At 45.0% G+C, this 23,522-nt stretch overlaps 1 protein-coding gene across 13 annotated transcripts; it reads left to right on the top strand.

Annotated features, from left to right (window-relative positions):
- The first annotated feature begins 6,788 nt into the window (after nucleotides 1-6,788).
- Nucleotides 6,789-20,685, top strand: LOC146359546 (pantetheinase-like). 13 transcript variants are annotated; one of them, XM_084827547.1, is made up of 10 exons: nucleotides 6,789-6,866; nucleotides 8,773-8,882; nucleotides 9,504-9,600; nucleotides 10,037-10,266; nucleotides 10,347-10,477; nucleotides 12,340-12,532; nucleotides 13,958-14,252; nucleotides 16,130-16,500; nucleotides 18,429-18,599; nucleotides 19,579-20,685. In XM_084827547.1, the coding sequence occupies exons 3-10, from the start codon at nucleotides 9,570-9,572 to the stop codon at nucleotides 19,702-19,704; spliced, it is 1,548 nt and encodes a 515-aa protein (XP_084683673.1). In that variant the 5' UTR covers nucleotides 6,789-6,866; nucleotides 8,773-8,882; nucleotides 9,504-9,569; the 3' UTR covers nucleotides 19,705-20,685. The 13 variants fall into 13 exon arrangements, with proteins under 13 accessions (XP_084683673.1, XP_084683683.1, XP_084683672.1 ...); XM_084827557.1 differs by having other exon boundaries at nucleotides 9,764-10,266; XM_084827546.1 differs by having other exon boundaries at nucleotides 8,751-8,882.
- Nucleotides 20,686-23,522: the final 2,837 nt, after the last annotated feature.

The raw sequence follows: 23,522 nt of genomic DNA, 5'->3' as shown, positions 1-23,522 counted from the left end.
CTTATTTTTGAGCGAGGTGCATAAATTCTCCTTGCACAGTGCTTTCCTTACCAATTAGAGTTCCATATCCTCCCACTTGAAATCACCGGATAAATTCTTCGTGTATGTTTCATTTTCAATGGATCATAGCAACATGAAATGCACCTTTTCGTTTGCATGGCCACTAGACATGCAAAATCTCATTCTGTGCAGTTCACCTTCTGTATAAAACAAAGAAGCATGTGAATCATTTGGGTTGAATCTAAGGGTCTACTGTAAATAAGACTAACATTGGCTATAACCCATTCTTTAGAGAGGGGGGAAAGCCCCCCACCTACCCACAAAATGACCCAGTGAGGACTGAACATGCTCAGTGGCCACAGAATGCTGAGTGTCATTTGCGGGGAGAGGGGACATGGAAAACTGAGGGGAGAGGGAACGGAATGGAGTATCCTGGAAGAGGACATGGCTGGCTGAACCCTGAACAGCAGCACTCTGCACTGCAACATTTTGTTGCAGCTCCCACTTGTAATTCATTATTTTTATCCCATTCCTCTACTAAGTGCTCAGAGCAGCTAACTACAACATAGAAAAAAGGAAACATAAAATATGATCACAGTGAAATCCTATACATGTCTACTCAGAATTAAATGTCGCTGAGGCTACTTAGCACTAGTTCTAACACCTAGCAGAGTTCATATCATCTTTTGGTCTGTTCTATCTAATTTGCTTTATCAAATGGTAGCGTGGAAATCTGGAGGTTTCCAGGATGTGATGATGTCTTATTCAGACACTCTCTCTCCTCTCACCAAAGAAAGAACCAACCCTGAAGTGCTGGAACGGGAAATTGAGAAGACATTAATCTTTGCTTCCTAGGTCAGAGGGCAAGCAGAGATCTGGGGATATGTGAAGGTCTTAGCTTTCATCAATAGGAATTGCCTTTGTGTTTGACTGTGAAAACCTGAGGTTCTCTATGACAGCTTTCTGAGACGTATCTGCTCCATGGATGACCATCTCATAAGAACCACTTAGCACATGACTTGCATGCATTACATTATATGGATTTTTTTAGCCCCCCTCATGTTTGAGCCAGAATCATGTATAATTTTTTATGAAGCATGCATTGATGAGAAACTTTAACTATGATTTAAAATGTACAACTCTAAACAGCAGAACAAGACTAGAAAAAACCGAATTATAACAATCTCATAAAAAATTACATTTATTGAGTGGAGACAGATAACAGAACTGTTTAATAGATCTTGAGTTTCAGTTTTGCAATGAATTCTTTAAAAATTCTGCTTAATGCCCCAGAGATTATATTTAGCATTGTAAAATCCCTGGTATCAAACGTATTGATATCAGCAAAATACTGATATCAGTATTTTGGGTACGTTTTTGGAAAATGCCTAATTCGCCTTCAGAATGGCCTTTAAAGACACTAGATGTGGTAGAAATGTACAAACTGACAGACACTATTCATAGATCTCATCAATCAAGAAATCTGGCAAATAAATTGATGTCTTTTATACATTTTCGGCATCAGCATTGTGGATGTATTAGGTTCTATAGAAACTTGTTTTTCCCTAATTTCTTTTGCATTCGTTGAAAATAAATTAAAAGGGTGCAGGGAGAATTGCATTTATCTATATTTGAATTTATAAGGTGCTCTCTTCCACCTTAAGGCCCCCTAAAGCAACTTTGGACCATTCAAAATCATTTAAGGTGCAATCCTATGCACGTGTGGACGAAGGAAGTCCTATGATTCCAGCATTCTGAGTTGTAGGACTTTTTTCTGTCTAAACGTGCATAGGATTGCACCCTTAGAGAGCAATCCTATGGCTCCTAGGCAGCATCTAGGGGGCCATAGGACTGTTCGGTTTCCTGGCTCTGAGGTTGGAGACAGAGCTCTGACCTCAGAGCCAGGAAACCACAATCCCCACCCCATCCCCCTCATAGCTGGTGCAGAGCGAATGGCGCTGGCTACCTCTCTGTGCTTGGAAAATGGAGCGCGGAGTTGGGGAAAGGGGGGCATTCCCAGGGGAGGGGAGGAGACCGGGGGTGGGGCAGTGGTACAATGTATCCTATGGCCCCCCCGGCCTCCTTCCCTACCCCTCCAAAGCACCGCTGCTAGATGGGCAAAATTGCCTGTCTAGCAGAAATGCAGGGGAGCTGAGCACACAGGTGAAGATTGCCTCTGCTGTCCTCCCACCTTGCACTGGAGACTTGGCAGCCTCCAGGTTCAGAGGCTGCCAACTATCCACATAGGATTTCGCCCTTAAGCATAACAAAATCCCAGTCATTTTTTTGCCATCCTTCCAAGTGCACCTCCTTGGACACCCAGAATCTGCCCTGCAGGGTCCCCCAACCCTCTAGAACAGAGTTTGATGGTGCATGGCGGGCTGCAAGGCCGCCCTGCCATTTCCACTGATGGAAATAGTTCTGACAGTGGAAGGACCTCATTGGATTTCACCCATAGTAACAACACAGAAGTGGAGTTTAAATCAATAGATCTAAAATACCGGAGAAAATACAAAGGCTTTCATGGCATCAAAAAGACAATGGTTGGGGGATACTCCAGAGCAGACCTGGGGAACGCACGGGTGATGCTGAAGGGAAGAGAACATGGGGAAGCCCTGTTGTGTGAGAGCTTTTCTACACGAGGTGTTTCTGGTGTGCTTGTGAATCCTTGCTCACGGTTGTTTACAGGCTCTTTAGACAATGTTGGAATCCACCAGTTTTGCTTCTGTTTTTCAGAGCACTTTCCTGTTTTATTCCGGAACAAGGAAAATGGGGTATTATATCTGAGAGTTTTATTTCTCCTTGTGTTTTTGAGCTATTCCCCTATAGCACAGCTCCACCAAGAGGTCACGTACTTCATTACTCACATATCTTAATTGCTAGATCACTCATTGACACACCAAATTCCATTTCAACATGTTAATGAGGGAGCCTTGTTTTCTTTGAACGATGCTCTCCAGAGCCCTGTGTATGCTGGCGGAGGTATGTACCCGCGTTCTACTACATTTGCAGATTCAATACGTTTCATCCATACCCCTTCAAACTTGTCTGTCTTTGATTGCCTTGAGCTGTCCTTAAAGTTTGTGTCAATTTCTCTAGTAGAGCGATCTGCCCAACTCTCTGGTACCAACTGTCAATATGAAGCCCTTTACACTCCTTCTAATGTTTTGCTATCAACTATCTTTTTTTCTTTTTTCTTTTATGATTTTTTTACAAAACAAAACTGAAAACATTACAAAACCTAAAAGAAGAAGAGTGAAATAAAAAATAAAAATACAACATATTCAAAAATCCTCAGTTTGTAACATTACAATATTCAGGGGGGAAAGGGAAGAAAAAGGAGGGGGGGAAGGTTACACACAAACTTCAGTAAAAGCAGACCAAATATTCACATATAAGTCCATTTGCAAGTTATGCCTATATACCACTCTTTCAAATGTTGCTAGTATTGTTAAGTCTTCGGTCCATTGAGTTATAGGTGGTGAGCTTTTATCTTTCCAGTATTGTAGTACCAGTCTTTGAAAAACCAAAGGGGCATGAAAAATCCATTTAATCTGACCATGTGTTACATTCCAAGAAGCAGGTAAATAATTTAATAGAACATTTACATCAGTAAACATTAAAGAGCTTTCCAATATGAAATTTATCCGTACAATAACTTCCTCCCAAAAGGAGGCAGCCATTGGGCTTTTCTTTTCTTTTCTTTTTTTGAAAATACTTTTTATTCTATTTTTTGTCTTTATAAATGAAAGAAAGATTGGGCATTTCCAAAACACATGAATAGAAGAAGCATTAGCTGAGTTGCACCTCCAACAATTAGCCAACAAGCCTTTACTAAAAAGATGTTGTGGCATCCTACCTCAATCTGTAATTCCCCAATCCATGAGGATCTTGGACGGCTTTCTCCACGCACGCCCTGCCCCCCCTGGAACAGCCTTAGGGCCAAACTTCCCTCAGCTGAGAAGGGACGCAGCCCTTCTTTAAGGCAGCATTTCTGGTAAGCAACGCACTGAGCTCCAACGTTCCCTGACTTTTCAGCACCAGCCAGGATGGACAAGGGCTGAGGGGATGCCCAGGTTTGGTGTCAGTGGTTGCCATAGTGCTGGGCCCCTACGCTGGCAGTTATCTCATTGCTGACTGGTGTCAAACTGAAGGCTGACCCTGGTTCTTGGCGGAAGTGGCCAACAGCTGTTCCTGCTCCTCTTCTCCCGTTCTGGGCTTGCTTAGAGCAGCCAGGAGAGGGCAGGGCTGAGCAGCCTGTGCCGACCTGGCACAAGGCTCCTGCGCGAGCGTGTCCTTCCTTCTTGGGTAGTGCAGGGCCCCCTTCCACATGGACTGTTGCTGCCACTGCTATGGTGGCTGGTCAAATATCATGGCTTGAGCGGGTCATGAAAGAAATGCTCCCAAGGGAGAAAATAAGGAGATGCTCTTGGAGACACTGTTAGGGCATGGGCTAAATCCTGCTCACTGCCTTCGGTGACTCAGCTGTCTGCATTCAGGGGCGGGTTTATCCGCCCCCTTGAACTATGTGTTTATGAAGGAGAGCTGTGGGGGCCCATCAAGATGTCTTGCCAGAGCGTGTTGGGGGGAGCACAAAACCCAAAGCTGGCACTGGTGGCACCCACCATGCCAAATATTGTGCTCGCCTCCTCAGATATGAAGAATGGAAAGTCATCCCATACAATTTGATGTGGCAAGGGCCAGGGTGCCTCTTTGCTCTGCTGGATGGTGTCATGTTTGAAGCAGCCAATTGAATCAGCTACTATTCTCTGGTAGCCCATGTTGCAATAATCCTCCTGGCTGCCTTGCTGCCCAGAATTTCCCATGAAACTATGGGAACAGCTGGGGACTGGCACTGGAAAAGGACACCTAGGAGGGCCTTCTTCCAAGGGTGCATGAGAGTTCTGCCCCTAGGGCCATTAAGAAACCATCAGGATCTCCACACAACTGATCATGGATGATCTTATGGAGGCTCATCACCTCTGTAGGATAAGTGAATCCCAAAGTGCAAACTTGAATGAGCCATCCTTCCGGGACAAAGGAGATGGAACTGGGTCCCCACAACAGATAGGAACACAGGGCCGTGGGAAGCTGCCTTAGACTGAGACAGACTGTTGGTCCATCTAACCCAGTGTTGTCAACACTGAGTGGCAGTGGCTCTCCAATGTTTCAGGCAGCGGTTTTTCCAACCCTACCTGGAGATGCCGGGGAGCGAACCTGGGACATTCGGCATGGAAAGCATGTGCTCGCACTGAGCTACAGCTCCTCCCACAAGTAAAGTCTCACCTCTTACCTGTTCTACAAATGAACAACCAGACTGAGACTGTGACCCATGACATACGTCAGACAAGGTAGCAGGGAGATTGGCACAATGACAGAAGCTCCAATCATATACCAAGCACCAAATATACATACTTGATTGAGACCTGGGGGGGGGAATGTAGCCCCCAGCCCCAAAGTTCCCCACCCCTGCAGCATGAACCATCTCTTGAACACTTATTCCAAGTGATGGCATCTATCACCAAACAAATTGGTGGCCCCTCAATGTGACAATGAGAATATGATTGAAATATATTTTTAAAAATGCACAACAAACAACTGGCTGTAACAGGTAGAAGTATATTAAGGACTATAGCAGCCCACTCCAGCCAGGTGCCTTCCAGATGTTTTGGCCTACAAGATTCCTGACCATTCCTCATGCTGGTTGGGGCTGATGAGAGTTGAAGTCCAAAACATCACCATGTTGGGGAAGACTGGACTACAGGAACACCACCTGCCCGTCTACTTGCCATATGCTGCACATGAACACGGTATCTAGCGGGCAGCAGCTGGGCATAAGTTGGTTTGCCTGCCACATTCAGCCAGGACTGTTACACACACCAGGTTGGGCTTCTCATCCAGAATCAACTCATGGCTGGTATGTTTTCTTGAGGGTACTGATGTTTTTCCTGCCTTTGGGGAAATTGCAGAGGTCATCACCCCCAGAGTGCCATGGATGAGCCTCACCCCGGGAAAACCTTCATGATCAAGGTCTGTGTCCTGCCAAGTGGGTGGCCCAACTTACCTTTGGCATCCCAGTCTGGATCTCTGGGTTTAACTCTCAAATGGGAAAAGTCCAATAAACTTACCAGGGAAGATGAAGAACTATATTCTTCCATTATGTGTGTGTATGTGTGTGTGTGTGGGGGGGGGGGAGATTCTCTCTCAATCCAGCTGTTTCCCTGGTATGTTTATTCCTCATTTTGTCCATTCCCTGAGCATGTGCAGAGTGTGCTTCTTATTCAAACAAAGAGAAGCTTGCTAATCTTTCCCTTCATGTTGCATTTGTACAAGTGTGACTGCTTCAGAAAGAACTTTCCATTATACTGTCTCTTTTTCATGAGTTTCATAACAGAAGTGTGGTGTAGTGGATAGAGGCCAGCCCAAAGTCACCCTGTGAGATAACTAACAGGAGGTCTGATCATGAGCTGGATGTGGAAATACAAAGCTGAGCTGGGGGTTAGTGGGGTGCTGACATGTGTAGGAGTAAGTCGCATTGAACTCAATAAGACTTACTTCTGAGTAGACATGCACAGAGTTGGTTCTCCTCTCCATTTTAGCCTCACAACATCAACAACAACGCTGGATGTGGAAATATAAAGCTTGGCAGGGAGAATAATACCTCGTGCAGGGCTCCAGCACCGGCATGGTCATTTAAAAAGTTTTTTCTTTCTTTAAAACAGCGTGGCTTTAAACAAAGAGTGCATCGCTCAGGCACACCTAGGGCAGCCTTGTTTTGGGAAGCCCCTAGAAGGAGGAAGTGTTTTGGCTGAAAGTAAACGGAGACGGAGGATTTCAGTTGAAAAAGAACACCCACAAACAAGGCGGTGAGCACAATTCATTTTTTTTTTAAACTTACATATTTATTACCAGAACATACTACACTGCGTTTTTATTTACGGAAATTCCGCGACTCTTTGGGAACGACGGGGAAAAAAGCTCCATGACTGCTGGCTCCGCAGGACCTCGTGGTGCCGTTCCGCAGAGGATCCCGTGGCACAGACTGAAGGGAATTCGATCCCATTTCAGTCCGTGGCAGAATTCTCTGACATCCCTAGCTTGGATAAAGGCCCTGAAACGGTGGCTACATTTGCACTTTCCAGCACCTTCTGCTAGCTATATTCATATATTGCTCTCAGGTTGTTTGGTTAGTTGGTGGATGGGAGAGAAGGCAAAGAGGATCAGTAGGGTGGGTTGTTCTGTTGAGGTTCTGCGCAATTATGGCGTAAGGAAGGTACGACTCTTTCTATTTGAGCTTTGTATTTGGGGACACTAACTGTTTCCAAATACCGGAGACCATTATGGTCTCCTGTTTCAAAGTGCTGCCTGCTGCCCTGTTAAGGAGACGATTTAATAAGACCCCATTTAAGAAATGTCTGTGTGGAATTGGAGCAATAGAGTCTGTTGATCACGTACTCCTGTGTTGTAATTTGTATAGAGGCTTTAGAGAAAGGCTGATTCTCACTCTGTTAGGAACTCTTTTGGGGTGATCTTCTGAAGATCTAGGGTTGTTCTGCTTGAGGGATCATTCACCCTGTTTACTGAAAGGGTTGCTAAGGTGTGGCCAGCTCCAGAAAAGGAGAAAACTCCATACAGCACAGTAATTGAATTCTGTACTTGCTAATTAATAAAGATGTTTCTATAAAGAACTAGTAAGGCCATCTTCATATGGAAAACAACACGGAAACAATTTTTAAAAATCCATAAAAACATGTTTCAATAAAATCCATAAAAACAGAGGCTGTGAATTTAACATCAGTACAAACAAAACTTGTGGCGTAAAGACAAACACATTTATTCTGGCATAAGCTTTTGCAGACTACAGCCCACTTCCTCAGATGCCTGCGGGCTCTGGTCTCCTTCAAGGGCCAGCCATAAACTAAGACAGTGGGTGGAGCAAAAGCCCCAAAAATCAGGGCAGGAAAGCAGGTAAGAGAGGAATGCTTGTTTCATTGTAGCTGGATGATTTCTTAATCTCCCCAAAACAGTTGGTTTGGGCTTTTGTTTTGTTCATGGTAATTGCAAAACCTGTTACTCAATTGTTGAGTAACAGCTACTAAAGAAGCACATCCATTTGTCATTTACAAACAATAGCATCACAGCATTTCTGAAATTCTTTAAGATGGTAACAAAAAGAGTGGTGATACCAAAAAAAATCATGAATGAGTATTTGGAGAAAGTGAACAGAGAACAACTTTCACGTATGTGTGATGTAGAGATCACACCCAGGAATTAATAGATAGGAAGTTCAGCATAAGTCAAATACATCTGCACTGTGTGGAAAACATTGAAATTCTGAAATTCTCTTGCCAATTGATGTGGTTATGGCTGAGTAACATAAAGAATTACTGTTTTCAAGAGTTGTTAGACCATGCTGGGGGTATCCTTCTCCCCCTGACTGGCCTTACTGACTGTATATTTTATTTTATTTCATTTATACCAGCAAGGCCACAATTTTTGCATGATGTTGCTTCCCAGTGACCATGTTCTTTGAAAAAGGCAATTGCTGCTATCTGGAACTCACCTTCGAGCTTATGGGGAAGGGAAGAGGGGAGTTTAGAGACTATTGTGCCTCTTTCAGAGACAGAGGGCACAGATGTTGCTCAGCAATGAAACAAAGGGAGCACAGATGTAGCTCAACCATGAAACAAGGGGAGAAAGTTTGGAAATCAACGGGAACCAACTCTATATTTGCACTCTGTTTCATGAAGTGAACTTTGAAACATCCCAAAGCAAACCATAGGTACATAAGTGAAAGAAAACACACGGCGGTGTGGTAATCCATTGGAGAGGAGCCTCCCTGGAAGAAGAAGGCTGCTGCTGGCACATGTTGCAAGACCCAGGTAAGGAACTGGCAGTGGCAGTGGTGGCTGGGATTCTGGATTTTAAAAATGGGGACTGTCTTGAGGAAGAGGACAGCTGCAGGCGCACGTCCTGTGGGGCCAGGTACGGAGCTGGGGCTCGCATGGTGTGGGCATCGTGGGGAGGGCAAAGCAGGACTTGGACAGCCGATTCCTGCTTCTGCTCTGCAGGCCGAAGCGGGTCAGGGGCTCCCTGAATCCATCCAAAGTGGGTTGGGCCTGCCTTGGAAGCCCTGAAGTGGCCTCCCAGGTGGATCAGGGGCCCCTGCACACCCATAGTTAATCCCTCCATCCCTTTCCGTCTTCCTTTTTTTCTATGCAACACCTAGGTTCTTTATCTGATAGCGACAGGCATATTTGTCTTTTGCTCTTTCTATCCAAGGTTATGTACATTTCTTGCGACAGCTCTTGAATATATGAGACTGTCTAAGCAGTTTCTTCATAGAAACTCTTTCAGGTTAAATTAACCTTTTTTAAAAAATATGCTGAATTTTTTTAAAAAATACATTAATACTTCTTAATGTTGTATGAAGTAGGGGATAAAGGAAAAAAGCATTTAAGAGTATGAAGAGCTTGTAGTTAACTAGAGAATCTTTGTTTCAGGGTTTATACTTATTAACCAAGTGAGTCTGGAGAAAAGTGCTCTGTTGTTGATGTTCTTAAAGGGAAATGAGACAATACTATACTTGCTTACCTAGAGGTAAATCCCACTGTACCGATTTTCCTATTTCCAATGCTCCTCCCTCCCTCCCCCATTTCAAATTGGGTTTGGAAGGAACATAGAATGCTGCCTCATACCGAGTGAAAGCATTGGCCGATCTAGCCCAGCATTGTAGACACTGACTGGCAGGGTTTCTCTCCAGGGTTTCCGGCGGTTTTTTCAGCCCTGCCTGCAGATCCCAGGGGCTGAACCTGCGACCTTCTGCGTGCCACTCATGTGCTCCACCACTGAGCTGTGGCCCCTCCCTATGGGTGTGTGGTGCATAAAAGGATCAACCAGCATCCATTTCTTAATTGCTGATCTTGCGAAACACTCTTCATTCCAAAACAACTAAAGAAGCAACAGTATCCAGAGGACTTTGCCAGCACTCTGTCTTTCTTTGCCTTGTTGCTACTCTCTTTTCTCCTTTCCGTAGACAGAGCCCTAGCAATGATCTCCCTTCCACCTTCCTGGTGTTTTTTTCTTTTCATTCCCCTGCTGGACCTGAGAGCCTTTGCCTTGGACAAATACATTGCGGCAGTGTATGAGCATTCAGTGACATTGCCAGAACCCACCACACAGCCTGTTTCTCCTGAAGAGGCTTTAAAACTGATGAACAAAAACATGGACATCTTGGAAGAGGCCATCAAAATGGCAGCAAAGCAGGTATTTCACAGTGTGCGTTTGATTATTACAGATGTGTTGTCCTGTGGTGGGGAGAGCTTCAATTGTACTTCTTTTGTCAGGGTGCACACATCATTGTGACTCCTGAAGATGGCATATATGGTTTTGGCTTCACAAGAGAAAAATTTTTTCACTACCTTGAGGATATTCCAGATCCACAGGTCAACTGGATTCCATGTACTGACCCAGGAAGGTGTGTGTGTGTGAGTGAGAGAGAGAGAGAGAGAGAGAAGGCGGTGAGGAAGTATTGTTTGGGTTTTTATACATAGCCTTAAAAAAATAGAAAGGGTGTAATCCTATGCATGTTTAGAGAGAGAAAAGTCCTAGAACTCCCAGTGCCCCCCAGACCGCATGGATGGCTGAAACATGCTGGGAGTTGTAGGCTTTTTCCTGTCTAATCACGGAGAGGATTGCACCCTAATGGCACTTCATTATGTGGCAGCTGTCTCCCAGTCTGGTGGTTCAGCACAGTAAGGTATAACTTGAAGTATCTTGAAGAAAGAAAGTACTTCAATGTAGTGACTAAGCAGGATAATAATCTGTAACAGCAGTGCCCAGAAAGTAGAAAGAAATAGAAGGGCAGGGAAATCTGGAAATAACTTAATTAAATTATGTTTGCATTGTAATCAGACCTGGTGCATCCTCCTTATTGGAAACAAGCTACAAAAGAGTACTTCTGATCCCTAAAATGAGAACCATATGGACAAGTCTGAAGATAAAATTTGCTTTCTTTCACAGTCATACTTTTTCCTGTGTGCCTTACTTTTTGGCCATAGAAAACATGCAGCTTCAACCATCAAAAAACCAATGTCTGATCACAGACTTTGCAGGAACAGAGAGCACAAGTGAGATAACAAAATGGAAGGATCCTTTCTTTAAAAGTTATTTTGAGATGTATATCATAACCAGCAAATGGGTTGAAAATGAATGTTTTGTCAGGGAAGGATTTCTTAAGAGGTTATGTTCAATTAGGCAGCAATGTATGAGCTAGCATTGAAGATATCAAAGAAATATCACCGTTAAGACGGAAACTAAGTGGGGAAAATTCAGTTACTAGAATGTACCATTTATCTGGACTCTGTATGTTTTTGATTAATAAACAATTTAGAACATAAATTTGTGGAACATAAATGTGCAGTATCTAGCTGTGACTTCATAGGGTCAGAATGTTTAGTACTTCTTAAACAAGCTTTTGAAACCATAGATAGAAGTGCTGGAAGATGAGGTGAAGGTCTTGTTTTTTAAAAATTATTTTTACCTCAGAATGCCCAGCTTGGGTTGTTGTGCTACAATAAAGGCAGAACAGAGTGGGAACAGACAGATTTTATTTACCCTCTGCTCTTGGAAACATGCTCTTGGAAACCCCACTATGGCAAAGGTACTGGAAGGTGGGGGAGCGATTTGGAGTGGGGAAGGGATTCAGCCCTCTTACCACCCCACAGCTGCTTCTCCATTCTCAGTCACTCGCTTCTGAAGCAAGTTTTTATGCAGAACAAAGGTTGTTGTGGTACATGTGTAACATATGGCCCCTGCTTGCTTGAATCGTTTGAGGGCCAAATTAGATGTTACGTAGGAGACAAGTGTACTCCCGATGCTTCAAAGAAGAGCAGCTACAGGAAGCTGCCAGTTTAAACAGTGTCAGGAGTGTGCTCTTAGCCTTTCCCTCTACCAAGCTCTTTTCCCAGTCATGGGGAGAAAGCGACAGGCACAGAGGTGGAAACGCAGCTGGGGAGTGGGGAATCAATTATGAATGGGAAAATGGCTGGAGGGGAAAAGGTTAAGCAGCCCCTTCCCCGGCTATTCTTCTATGCAAATTGGCAGCCTCCTGTGGCTTTCTTTCAATAAAAAAACCAAAAACAAATTGGGCCACACTTCCATCCCAAATAAGATTGAGTTTAGCCCACAATTGATTTTCTACCTTATTTCTATATGATCTCCCACAACCTGGTGGAAGATGATCTACTGTGAGTGTTTCCCCACAGCAAACTATATGATCTACTTGCCGATCTCTCTGACTGCTTCAAGTCCTTCATTTCTGTGATTCTATCGATTTAGATTTGGACGTGCCCCAGTGCAAGAGAGGCTGAGCTGTCTAGCAAGAAAGAACTCTATCTATGTGGTTGCCAATATGGGAGATAAGAAGCCATGTAATCATACTGACCCCAAGTGCCCCAGTGACGGCCACTATCAGTACAACACCAACGTCGTCTTTGATTCTGATGGAAAACTGGTGGCACGTTACCACAAGGTAAGAACAAAAATCCTCGCCATCATTGTTTCATAACTGATTATTTTCCTTCTCGGTTATAAGCACATCCCTTCTGGGGGTTAATTTGACTTTGAAAATGCTAGGTTTAACAATATACATTTAAGCATATTATAACTTTAAGGACACAATCCTATCTAGATAGGCGGCCGCCTCCGAACTTGGATGCGACCGCCTATCCTAAGCAAGGCAGGAGAGACACGGGTGGAATCGTTCCCTCTGTGCCTCTCCTGCCCTGCTATTTTCTGCTAGACAGCTGTTTTTGGCTGTCTAGCCGCGGGAGGCCGACCGGGAGAGGAGGCTGCATGTACGACACATAGGATGTGTCACATAGTCCCGTCCTGGAACGTCCCCATCCCTTTTCAGTTGCTCCACGTTCCTCTTCTGAGCACGGAGGACAGGGCTTCTCCGCGCTTCCTGTGAGGCAGCGCAGATGTGGGGGGAGGTCAGTTTTCTGGGAACTGACCTCGTAGCGCGGGCTCCGAGGTCAGTTCCTGGAAAAGAGCATATCCTATGGCCCTCTAGACAGTGTCTAGTGGCCGTAGGATTGCTCCCTAAGGGTAGTATCCAACTGTGCCATTCCATTATCTGAAATGACATTGTGCTAGCAGAAATTAGGTTCTGAAGTATGCATGAGAGAAGAATCCAACTAAAGTTATGTTTGCACAAGTGTGGTTACACAAGCATTTTTGCACTATGCTTGTGCAGTGTGTTGTGCAATATGTTATGCAAAGACTATAGGAATGGCAAACACACATTGTGGCATAGGTTACATAGGAATGTAGGAAGCTGCCTTATACTAAATCGGACTACTGGTCTGTCTAGCCCAGTACAGTCGACACTGACTGGCAGCAGCTTTCCAGGGTTTCAGGCAGGAATTTTTCCAGCCCAACTTGGGGATGCTGGGGATTGAACCTGGGAACTTCTGCATGCAAAGCACTGAGCTATGTTTCTTGATGGCCATAGTTTTCATGGCTCAGAGCCCACTTCATCAGATGCATGAAGTGGGTCCTAATTTGTCTGTCTGTCTGTCTGTCTGTCTGTCTGTCTATCATGGTACTGGGTGAAAATTGTTTTACACAGCATGGCCAAAAGACAAGAACATGCATGAGGCAGGGGTACACATGTCACAATTAGGTGCAGACCACAAATGAATATAAGACCCAACAAGTGCGTGTAACTCGCACCAAATAAATGGGTACTTAACAGTAGATTAGCATAGGTAGAAAGACCTACTTGAAGTGGATCAACTGAAGTTATAATCATGTGCTTTTTAAATAAAAAATAGTTTTCAATTTAAACAAAAATTAAATAACTTTCAAAAGACTTTGCAAGTGACTTCTAAGAGGTTCCGTATTTTCCACTGTAGTGGCTTAATTGTTTGCTAAATGTGTTATCTTTTAACAGTTCAACCTCTTTATGATAGAGTTAAAGCAGTATGATTCCCCTAAAGACCCAGAGCTTGTGACCTTCAATACTGCCTTTGGGAAATTTGGTCTTTTCACATGCTTTGATGTGCTGTTTCATGATCCTGCTGTGCCCCTGGTGACTGAGCAAGATGTGGACACCATCCTTTTCCCTACAGCTTGGATGAACGTTCTTCCCCATTTAACTGCTATTTTGTTCCATTCGTCATGGGCAATGGGCATGCGCGTCAATGTTCTGGCAGCTAATACTCATAGTCTTCGCTTGAATATGACAGGTAATATGCAGTAGTGCTCTACCAAAAATTTCTCCCACATTTTTTTACCCTTCTCATTCAATTTGACAGAAAAGAAATTGCTTTTGCGAAGAAATTCAAAGGAGGAGAAATTTCAGAGAAACTCTCATGGGTCAGGTATGGGGTCCTTGGGCTTTTGAGGTGGCTGAGGAGTGTTGACATGAGTGTCGTGTCTGTCATTGTATAATAATCTCTGTGGCAGCCTGTAGCCTCCTCGGCTTCCCACACTTCAGTGGAAGACATCATGAGGCAATACCTCCCATGTGGCTTTTTCCGTTCAGAAAGTGCAGGTGGCCTCGGAGGCTGCAGAGCAGTGGAAAGGTATGTAATAGAGAGAGAAAGCACACACAGCACCCTCAGCCACCTTGCAGTGATTAGGTAAGCTCAAAAATTAGATAAGCTCAAAAATATTGCAAAGACATTCAAAATTCTGCCTCAAAAAAGTGGAAGCCTCAATACAGTTGATTCCCTATGCCACCTACAGAAGCAGTGCAATAAACCAAAAAACCCCAGGAAAAAAGAACAAGCCTGTGCTACAACCTCTGCCAATAGTGAGCCCTATTTGTGAGAAACAGTTGGAGAATTTCTCCTCCCCTAGGAGAAATTCAGTGAAATTGTCCCCTCTTAATTTCTCTGACACAATAGGCTAGATAATTTTCAGAGGCTATTTGTGCACAGCTCCAATGTACAGTTGTAGATCCAACTATTTTATAACTATCTGATTCCACGCATCATTTAGCTGGCAAACTCCACTGCTCTGCAAATTAACATTCTTGAGGCTTTCTTTAGAGTGTGCTTGCCAAAATTAAGGGGGGTGGGTGGGAAGGGGGGATCCATAGAGTCACAAAAGGCCCCTACCGGCCATCTTTTGCCAGATCACAACACAGAGAATCCCAGTCTCGCTTTTATACAAATACAGAAAATGACTGACTTTCATTTGGCTTTCAGGAATATGTACATAGCCTCTGATTACTTTTTAAAAATTATTTTATTTGTAATTGTTAAAAAAACAAAACAAAAAAGGTGGGGGAAACAACAAACACCACCCGAAAGGACATAACAAAAAAGCATATCCATTCACAATTGCTATTCACAACACCATTAATTTAAAAGCGAGAGGGGGAACGATTTGACACTCCTGTTTCAAATATATACACCAATATAAGCAGCCCATGTATCTAAATAAGCATCCAGATGAAACTGACAGCTGTAGGACATACGTTCAAAGGCAGCAAGTGCAGTAAGACCTTCCGACCATTGAATGACAGGCTCTCTTCGCAACTGTTAGGGCTCCCAAGGTCCATTTTTGCTGTCTTTCTGTTAATCCCCACATCACAGGAATATAATTAAAAAGCGCATGAGCATCTGCACTTATCACAGATTTTTCCGTAACAAAATGTATGCTGGTGATAACGTTCGACCAAAAAGAAGCCACCACCAGGCATGGCCGCACAGCCTCTGAGCGGCTGCAAATTCGCTGCATTCGGAGCTTCTGCTTGTTCTGGTTGTCAGTGATGCCAATCAGACACATTCATTTTATTTTTTTTATTCTTTAATGCGCTGCATCTGGGCCGAGAAATCTGCCTCCTAGAACTAGGAATGCAGCACATCCTTGTCGGCTGCTGCTCAACAAAGTGCCAAAGACCACAACTTGATGGGACAGGCAAGGGAGACAGTGTGTGCGTACTTGTGTGAGTTGGTCTACTTTCCAACTGCATACGTGTGTGTCTAAGTGTCTGCATCTGCTTCTGTATTTGTGAGTGGATGATGCAGATAATGGTACATGTGTTGATAGGACAGTTGGTGAGAGGGTAGCACAGGCAGCATGACATGACTGTTTCTATCTTTGTCATGCTCAGGTAGCGGTATCTATGCACCAGACGGAGCCCGAGCTTATCATTATGATGCAGAATCAGAAAACGGTCATCTTGTGGTTGCAGAAGTCGATTCGCATCCTTCTCTTTCTCCCACCTATCTTCATGCCCTTAACTGGAGCTTGTATGCCACAACTATCAAACCCTTCCATGAGCAGGACAATTTCACTGGATTCATCTTCTTCGATGAATTCACCTTCTCTGAGCTCACGAAAGAAGCTGACAATGTTACAGTGTGCCAGAAAGGTCTCTGCTGCCATTTAAGCTACAGGATGATGGAAAAGCGAGAAGATGAGCTGTACGTCCTCGGTGCATTTGATGGCCTTCATGTGGTCGAAGGAGAATATTATTTACAGGTCTCGTAACTGGTTTTGCTTATGGTGGGAGATGGGATATCCTCTTTTTCTTCATTGGGTGGGACAGGGCAGAGAAAGAAATCCTAGATGTCACCATAGAAATATAGGGCACAGTCTGGCTAAAGTTAAGCACCTTTAATCCCATGTCCCACTAATTTTGATTGTTAAGTATAATTCTGCAGTTCAGATTACTGGGACCTGTAAGTGCTTACCTGTTGCACATAATAAATCATGCACATAATAAATGAAGGTCTGCAACAGGCCCAGGGACCAAACCTATGCTTCCTGGGGACCAGATTTGCCCCCTTGGGGTCCCCCAGGAGGCCATGCCCCTGTCCCTCACCACCAACTGTTTTGTGCTTTCTCAGCTTTGGTGCAGGTTTTTCCCCATTCTAAAACATTGAAAGGCCTCTCCAAAGGCTTACTGGCAGTACGAATTTTAAGCTAACATATCATATATATATATATGCTGGTATTTGGGAAAGGTTTAGCCCCGCCCCTCTTGCTTTGAGCCCCACCCACTACTGGAATGTGGCTCCTGAGAGCGCCTCCAAAATGGGATTTGGCCGTTGGTCTGAGGGAGGCTCAACGCCCCCCATCTGCAAGGTTACATGCATGATCCAGCCAAGAAGTAAGCACTTGTGAGTCCCAGGAAGTTAAACTGCAGAACTATCCCTAACTCTCCAATGGAAAGTAGTGTAGAGTCTACACCAGCTAGGAGAAAAAACAATTCCAATTCTTAATGACTTGGCCGTGGCCAAGTTTACAGGGGGACACAAATTCCGCGGAGGTCAATGAGACTTGCTCCCACGTAGATGGACATCGTGTTGCAGCCTAAGCGTGGCTCCTAACACCATTGAAAGCTGACCTTGACCGCTGTACGATGAAGATCAGCCTTTTGTTTAGAATCATAGAATCGTAGGGCTGGACGGGGCCTGCCAGACCATTGAGTCCGACCCCCTGCTCCATGCAGGAAGCCTGATTCCCAGGCGATCTCCCACCCAAGTACGAACCAGGGCTGACCCTGCTTAGCTTCCAAGATCAGGCTAGATCGGGATTTGGCTTCTGCCTAATAACGAGGGATGCATCCGGTTCACGCTTGTGGTGGCCACCCTGTAGTTGCCTGTCGGAGAGCGGGGAGGCCTTGGTTCGCAGCTCAGGTGGCAGTGCTGCTTGCGTGAGTCAGCAGCTCTGTGCAGGCAGAAAGGGCTCCTGCCATTGCACAATTGCACCCAGCCTTTGCTGAGTAGTCACAATTGCAGAAATGGCTGGGCTGTGTGGATACGGAGCACGGCGACTATGTGAGGCTGCCAAACCTATGAAATCAGACAGGCTGCCTGGGCGTAGAGCAGCGATGCAGAACGTATGTCCCAGCGATCCAGTCCAGCCCTCCGGGGTCCCAGGTCTGCCCTCCAGCGTTCTCCTGAAGGCCATGCCCCCTGGCCCCACCCCTTTCCAAGCTCTCGTGCAGTGCCTCCCATTAGAAAAGGTGGGATTGCCTCTCCTAAGGCTTAGGAACTGGCTGCAAGGGCTGTCAGCTAAAATATGCTGGGTTTTTTGTGTTTTGACCTCACCCACCACTGGAATGCGGCCTCCGAGAGCTTCTCCAAAATAGAATTTGACCCTCGGGCTGAACGGGGTTCAACACCCCTGGTTTAGAGACTGTTTTTGCAGGTAATTCCCTCAAAGCAACTGAACAGCCTGAGTGAGCAGCTGGGCAGATCATAGTCCTGGCTTCTTGGAACAAGCAGCAGTTCTGGCCGTCCTCTTGCCACAGCCAGCTCTATTTGCTTGCTTGTGCTTTAAATCGACACCCTTCTTTTGAATACACTGTGATGATGATATGACACTTAATGTTCTGATAGCAGTAATAATCCCGTTCCTTTACTGTGACTGCTGTGTCAAGGCATCGCTTTGCTTCCTTCTAGATCTGCACGTTATTGAAGTGTGCAACTACAGACCGCCAAACCTGTGGCCAGTCGGTGAGCACTGCTCATACCCATTTCGATTCCTATTCTCTCAGTGGCACATTCAGCACCAACTACGTCTTCCCGGAAGTCCTGCTCAGTGGCGTTCGGCTGGCCCCTGGAGAGTTTCAGGTAAGGTGATCTTTCCAGGGGTGACAGAGAAATCCATAAGGGACTCAAATGGGACCGGGTTTCTGTGAATCCAACCTACTGATATAGCAGCAGACCTGCTTTCTCCAAGTCACGCTGTTTCCGCAGACTAGCTCTGCACTTGAGAGCTGGGCCTTTGGGCTAATCCGCATTAGCACTAATGTGCAGTAGTAAATTTGTGCATTAGCACTAATGTGAATTAGAACAAGTACCGTGCAATTCTGGTTTTAAAAATCTGACTCTATCAATGAGACGGCGACGGAACAAAAGATGTCTGACAATCCGCAAAACACAGATGGAATGGATTGAACAATATCCATACATCCCTTGGGGTGTCCCACCAGCGTCTGCAGGTATTCTCTGGTTGGCATGGAACAAGCTGTGCCTGTGTGATAGCAGCATGGAAACAAATCCCATTCTGTGCTTGATGACAAATAGAAAATTAAGGAGGCTCAGTAGCCTGGAAAAATGCCTTTAAAAAGCACTCACAATAAGGAACAGGACTGTCTCTTCCCGTGTGTTCCTGCCCATGCCCTGAGATTGTCATTTGAGGCACTGCCTGGTACCTACTTGGTTGATTTTTTGGCACCAGGCAAATACATTTTTATTCTCCCAAGACTTTTAAACTGCTCTTTGGTTTATTTTTAATATGTGTATGGCTTCATTTTAAAATCATCATCTCTATTTTAAGCTGTTGAATTAGCTTAATTCAACAGGGACGTTCTCCATCCCTGGTCTATACTGATAGACAGTGACTCTCCAGAGACTTAGGCAGAAGTCTGTCCCAGTCCTGCCTGGGGATGCTGGGCTTTCCACTTGCATTCCAGTGAGCTGCAGCCCCTCTAAAACCACATAATGAAGATACTTAAATTCCTCAAGTATGTAACAGCATTACACCATGCAACTATTGCTGTATAACTGAGCCCCTCTTTCTCCCTCTTTCTCTGCCATTCCTAACTAGGTTTTGAGTGATGGGCGGCTGATTAGCCAGAACGATACATCACAGCCACTCCTAACAGTGACGCTTTTTGGAAGGTGGTATGAGAAGGATCCTCCAAATCCATACTTCCACAGTACAGTTCTCTGAGATGTTCTGAGCATGACAGACAGCAGTTGGCATTAGAACAGACCATGAGTTGCTATTCTTGTAATTGTCTTTTGTCTGTTGATATCGCAATACTGATACATTCGCTATTACCTTAGAACAGTGCTTGCTTTTTGCTCACTGTGACTTGTGCGTTGCATCCCACACACAGTGATGATCACATTGACTTCATGCTTAGCATTGGCTGTCACGTTGCAAAGAACCCAAGTCCCTTGAAGCCTCTACTACAGACCAGACGGTTTTGTGTTTCTTGATTGTTCAGTTTATCAAAGGGTTAGACCAGACTGTGCACCACACACAAGTCATTCTGGGAGAAACATGGCTCTCGTGGGGATCATCTCCACGTGGTAGTATTACGTAGCTGCTGCACCTTGTGGGTCAACAGGGTGTTGATAAAGGCAGGCATTTATTTAGACCGTTTGGAGTAGATTGCATTGTTAGGATGGTGCTGTGTAAGTGCACCTTTTGCTCTGCTCAGTATGGAGGACAAGTTTTAAATGGGAGGTCAGAGGAGAAATGTTGAATGTGCCTTTAAGGAATTTGAAGCGGGAACATCATACAGAAGGGAAATGGAAGACAGACATGTCTGGTGTTTGAAATCTTAGGGTCATATCAGACGTTAAATGCAAGGGTATAACATATTCTCCAGTTTCTTTGGGTTATTTAAAATGAGGAGTAGTCCCAGCAAGCTGAAAATGCTGATCAAGGAAGCATGTTACCCTTTCCACGTGGGCCACTTTTTGATTATCATTGTCCATCCCAAACTCCTTTTCTCCCTGTGGAGGGGAGTTAATTTGGAATGGGAAAAGCCAACAGGAAAAGAGGGAAGTGATTCCCCATAGCTGCTGTTTCCCTGCTCGCAGTGACAGCCTCCTCAAGTGGCTTTCACTGCAGCCTTGGTATCTTAAGATGAAAGATGGTATAAAATGCTTTAAATAAAAGAATACATGTCTAATAATGAAAGAGGGTGTCTGTCTCTCTGTCTGTCCATCTATGCCATAACACCAAGATTATGGAACTGAAACACCTGAAACTTGGCATCCTTACTAAGGCAACCCTAGGAGGGTGCACCTCAGGGTTCCTTTGTCATTAAAACACATGAATTAATGTTAATCTGTCTATGTCATTGAAGCCTGCAATAACATCTTCAGCCACCAGGGGCAGACTTCCCTAGCCAGCACATAGTTTTGCAGTCCATAGTGTCTGAAGCCAGGGGAGATGAAGTAGGTCGTGGGGCTTAGATATATGCCCACCCCTCACCCCTGCTGTGGGACAGCCCCCTCTTCAGGGAAATGCAATGGAGGGGCCCCTCCCTTAGGGAGCTCTAGGGATGCACTACGGCAGGCGCCGTGCCTCAGGATGCCAGCAGGCGTGGCTTCACTCAGGTAGGGTGGGGACAACATGTCTGACAGCTCTGAAAGTGTGCTTGAGGGCTTTGCTGTATCAGCCTAGAGGCTATTCTAACCCATGCAAAGCCGGGTCCATTTGCTAGTAAATGAGTAAAACAAATGGGAGATACGTGCCCACGTATCTAGTCTGGCCCTTACCGTTTGGTTTTGGAATGCTTGGCGTTACAAAAATGGCTTTGCTTTGACAAGAGGATGACCAAAATTTATAGTCGGAACAGTGCATGTATCCCTGCCATGGTTGCTTGGTTTATTCTTGCGTGAGTCTTAATCTGTTCCCTATTTGCCCTTGAGCCCACTGTACTTTCTGCTCCATGGCCAACCTCCTTTTCACCACTATCCACTGCTTTCAGCTGCTGTTCTGGATGGACTGAACCCCGAGTTCTGCAGTCCAGCTGTTCTATGTACTGTTGCCAGTGATGCATACCCAGGAACTGCTTAAGTCATAGAGACTTACCCTGAGGGCCTGATTATGCACAGCTTCTGTCTGCATGTTGATACCTTGATTGAAAACTAGGTGCCATTTCAACCAGCAATCACACCGTAGGCTGCCTTCACAGCGTCCAATGCCACCTGTTCTCTTCAGTGACGTTACTGCAACGATAGGACAATCATATTCCAAATGTTTGTGGGCTTTGGGGTGTTGCAGGGAGAGGGGAAAGGCAGTACTATAAATCCAGACTTTGAGACTGAGAATTCTCTGTTGAAGAATTTTATTTAGTTGCAACTTTGCTTTAAAAAGGTGGAACACGCATGCAAAAATAAAGCACTGCCCATGCAGACGAGAGAGCTGAAACCTAAATACTTTGAGGAATATACTCCCTGAAAGGTTTACATATCAAATTAAAACATCGACATAAACTGTGATCTATCTTGTGGTTTTAATTTCTGTGAATAGCTCAGAGAGCTTCGGCTATTGAGTGGTAGGGAAATGAAATAAATAGATAAATAACTATAAGCCCAGCTTAGCCCATGCCCTAAAAGAAACTCCATACGGAGTCGTCACGATTCATGAAGGTGAGGATAATTTACTATAGCCCTTTCCTGGCAGGAATAAATGGCTTTCTTCTTGTCAATAGCGCTTCCTAGTGACCTTCTGGTGTTGCCAAGATAAACAAGAAGCACCTGTTCATCGTGTTTTGGCTCTTCTGGGAAGGCAGTGCTTTTATTGCAGTTCTTACCAGCTTTTAGATCAGGGCTGGGAAAACTGCAGCCCCACAGCTGATGTTGGACTCCAGTTCCTATCAGCCCCAGCCAGCATGGCTATTAGTCAGAGAAGATGGGAGCTGTAGTCCAGCAACATAGAGGGTTTCCCAGCTGTGATTTAGATGCAACGCTGAACAACCCAAATGAATGTAAAACTTTTAGATTCTATCCAATGTCAAGTAAGTGGATTTCCTCTCAGGCAGTGGAATGCCACCTTGCTCTCCTCCCTCCTGAGGGTCTCCCTACCCTCTGGTGCTGATGTGGAGGAATGGGGGGTCTGCAGGGGGGAGGGGACATCAGTTCTTTCAGGAGTTTCTGTTCCACTGGTAAACAGACAGGTTTGGATACAACTGAACAGTGCTGCAAGCTGTAGCTCATGATATCAAAGCCGCCTACCCCAACCTCATGGCCCCCAGAAAGGGCCAGCTCCAGGGTTTGGAGAGCCTTGGGCAAGAGCACCCTCAATGAGTCTACGTTCTGGCCACCATTATCACCAGTGGCTATTGCTTCTCCTCCTCTTATCCCTCACTGCTAATGCTTGCTTCACAAGTGGAGAGCCAGTGAGCAAGTAGGTGGTGGCATCTCCTCCTCCTCCCCCACCTCCCCACCACTGTAGTCTGGGTCAGAATGAACAAGATGAGGAGGTGAAAGTCCGGGGGGGGGCTTGATAGTGGGCCTCTGCTGGGCATGGGCCCTTGGCAGGTGCCTGACCATAGGAATTGTGGGAGCTGCAGTCCAGCACATCTGGAGGGCACCTGGTTGAGGAATCCTGCTTTGAAGTGCTGCTAGCCTGGACAGGTTTCTGACCTCAGAGTAAAATATCAGGACAATGTAATGCTTTTTGACTGCTTGCATAGAATTAAGGCATCAAATTTTGCTTGGTACTCTTGTGAACAAAGGTAGAAAATAATAATATATAAAACCTTGTCTGCCCTGTACTTTTAACCTACCAGGCTTCATAAGTTGATGTGTCAACACAAACCAGTGCTTGAGGGCTTACAATGAGTAACAAACCTATACTAATTAAATAAGGTGTCAACTACTTGCTTTAAAACTACATAGAGATAAGCTGAAATATAAAGATTAAATTTTATAGGCATAGCATGTTAAGAGTTGCAGAGATGGCTTGATAACAATATTGTGCTTGAAACACATCTACAGTTTTTGCTGGCCTGGGGCAAACTACTC

The sequence above is a fragment of the Heloderma suspectum genome, chromosome 1, assembly GCF_057233095.1.
Source record: "Heloderma suspectum isolate Gila_16-S chromosome 1, 16-S_ref, whole genome shotgun sequence".
NCBI lineage: Eukaryota > Metazoa > Chordata > Lepidosauria > Squamata > Helodermatidae > Heloderma > Heloderma suspectum.
This window is presented reverse-complemented; position numbering and strand designations above follow the sequence as displayed.

What these genes read in the sequence shown, in the direction of transcription:
- LOC146359546 (XM_084827547.1), top strand. Translation starts at nt 9,570, where the DNA reads ATGAGACAATACTATACTTGCTTACCTAGAG. An exon ending in CCATGTACTGACCCAGGAAG is followed by an intron (nt 10,478 to 12,339) that starts GTGTGTGTGTGT and finishes CTATCGATTTAG; the next exon opens with ATTTGGACGTGCCCCAGTGC. An exon ending in TGGTGGCACGTTACCACAAG is followed by an intron (nt 12,533 to 13,957) that starts GTAAGAACAAAA and finishes ATCTTTTAACAG; the next exon opens with TTCAACCTCTTTATGATAGA.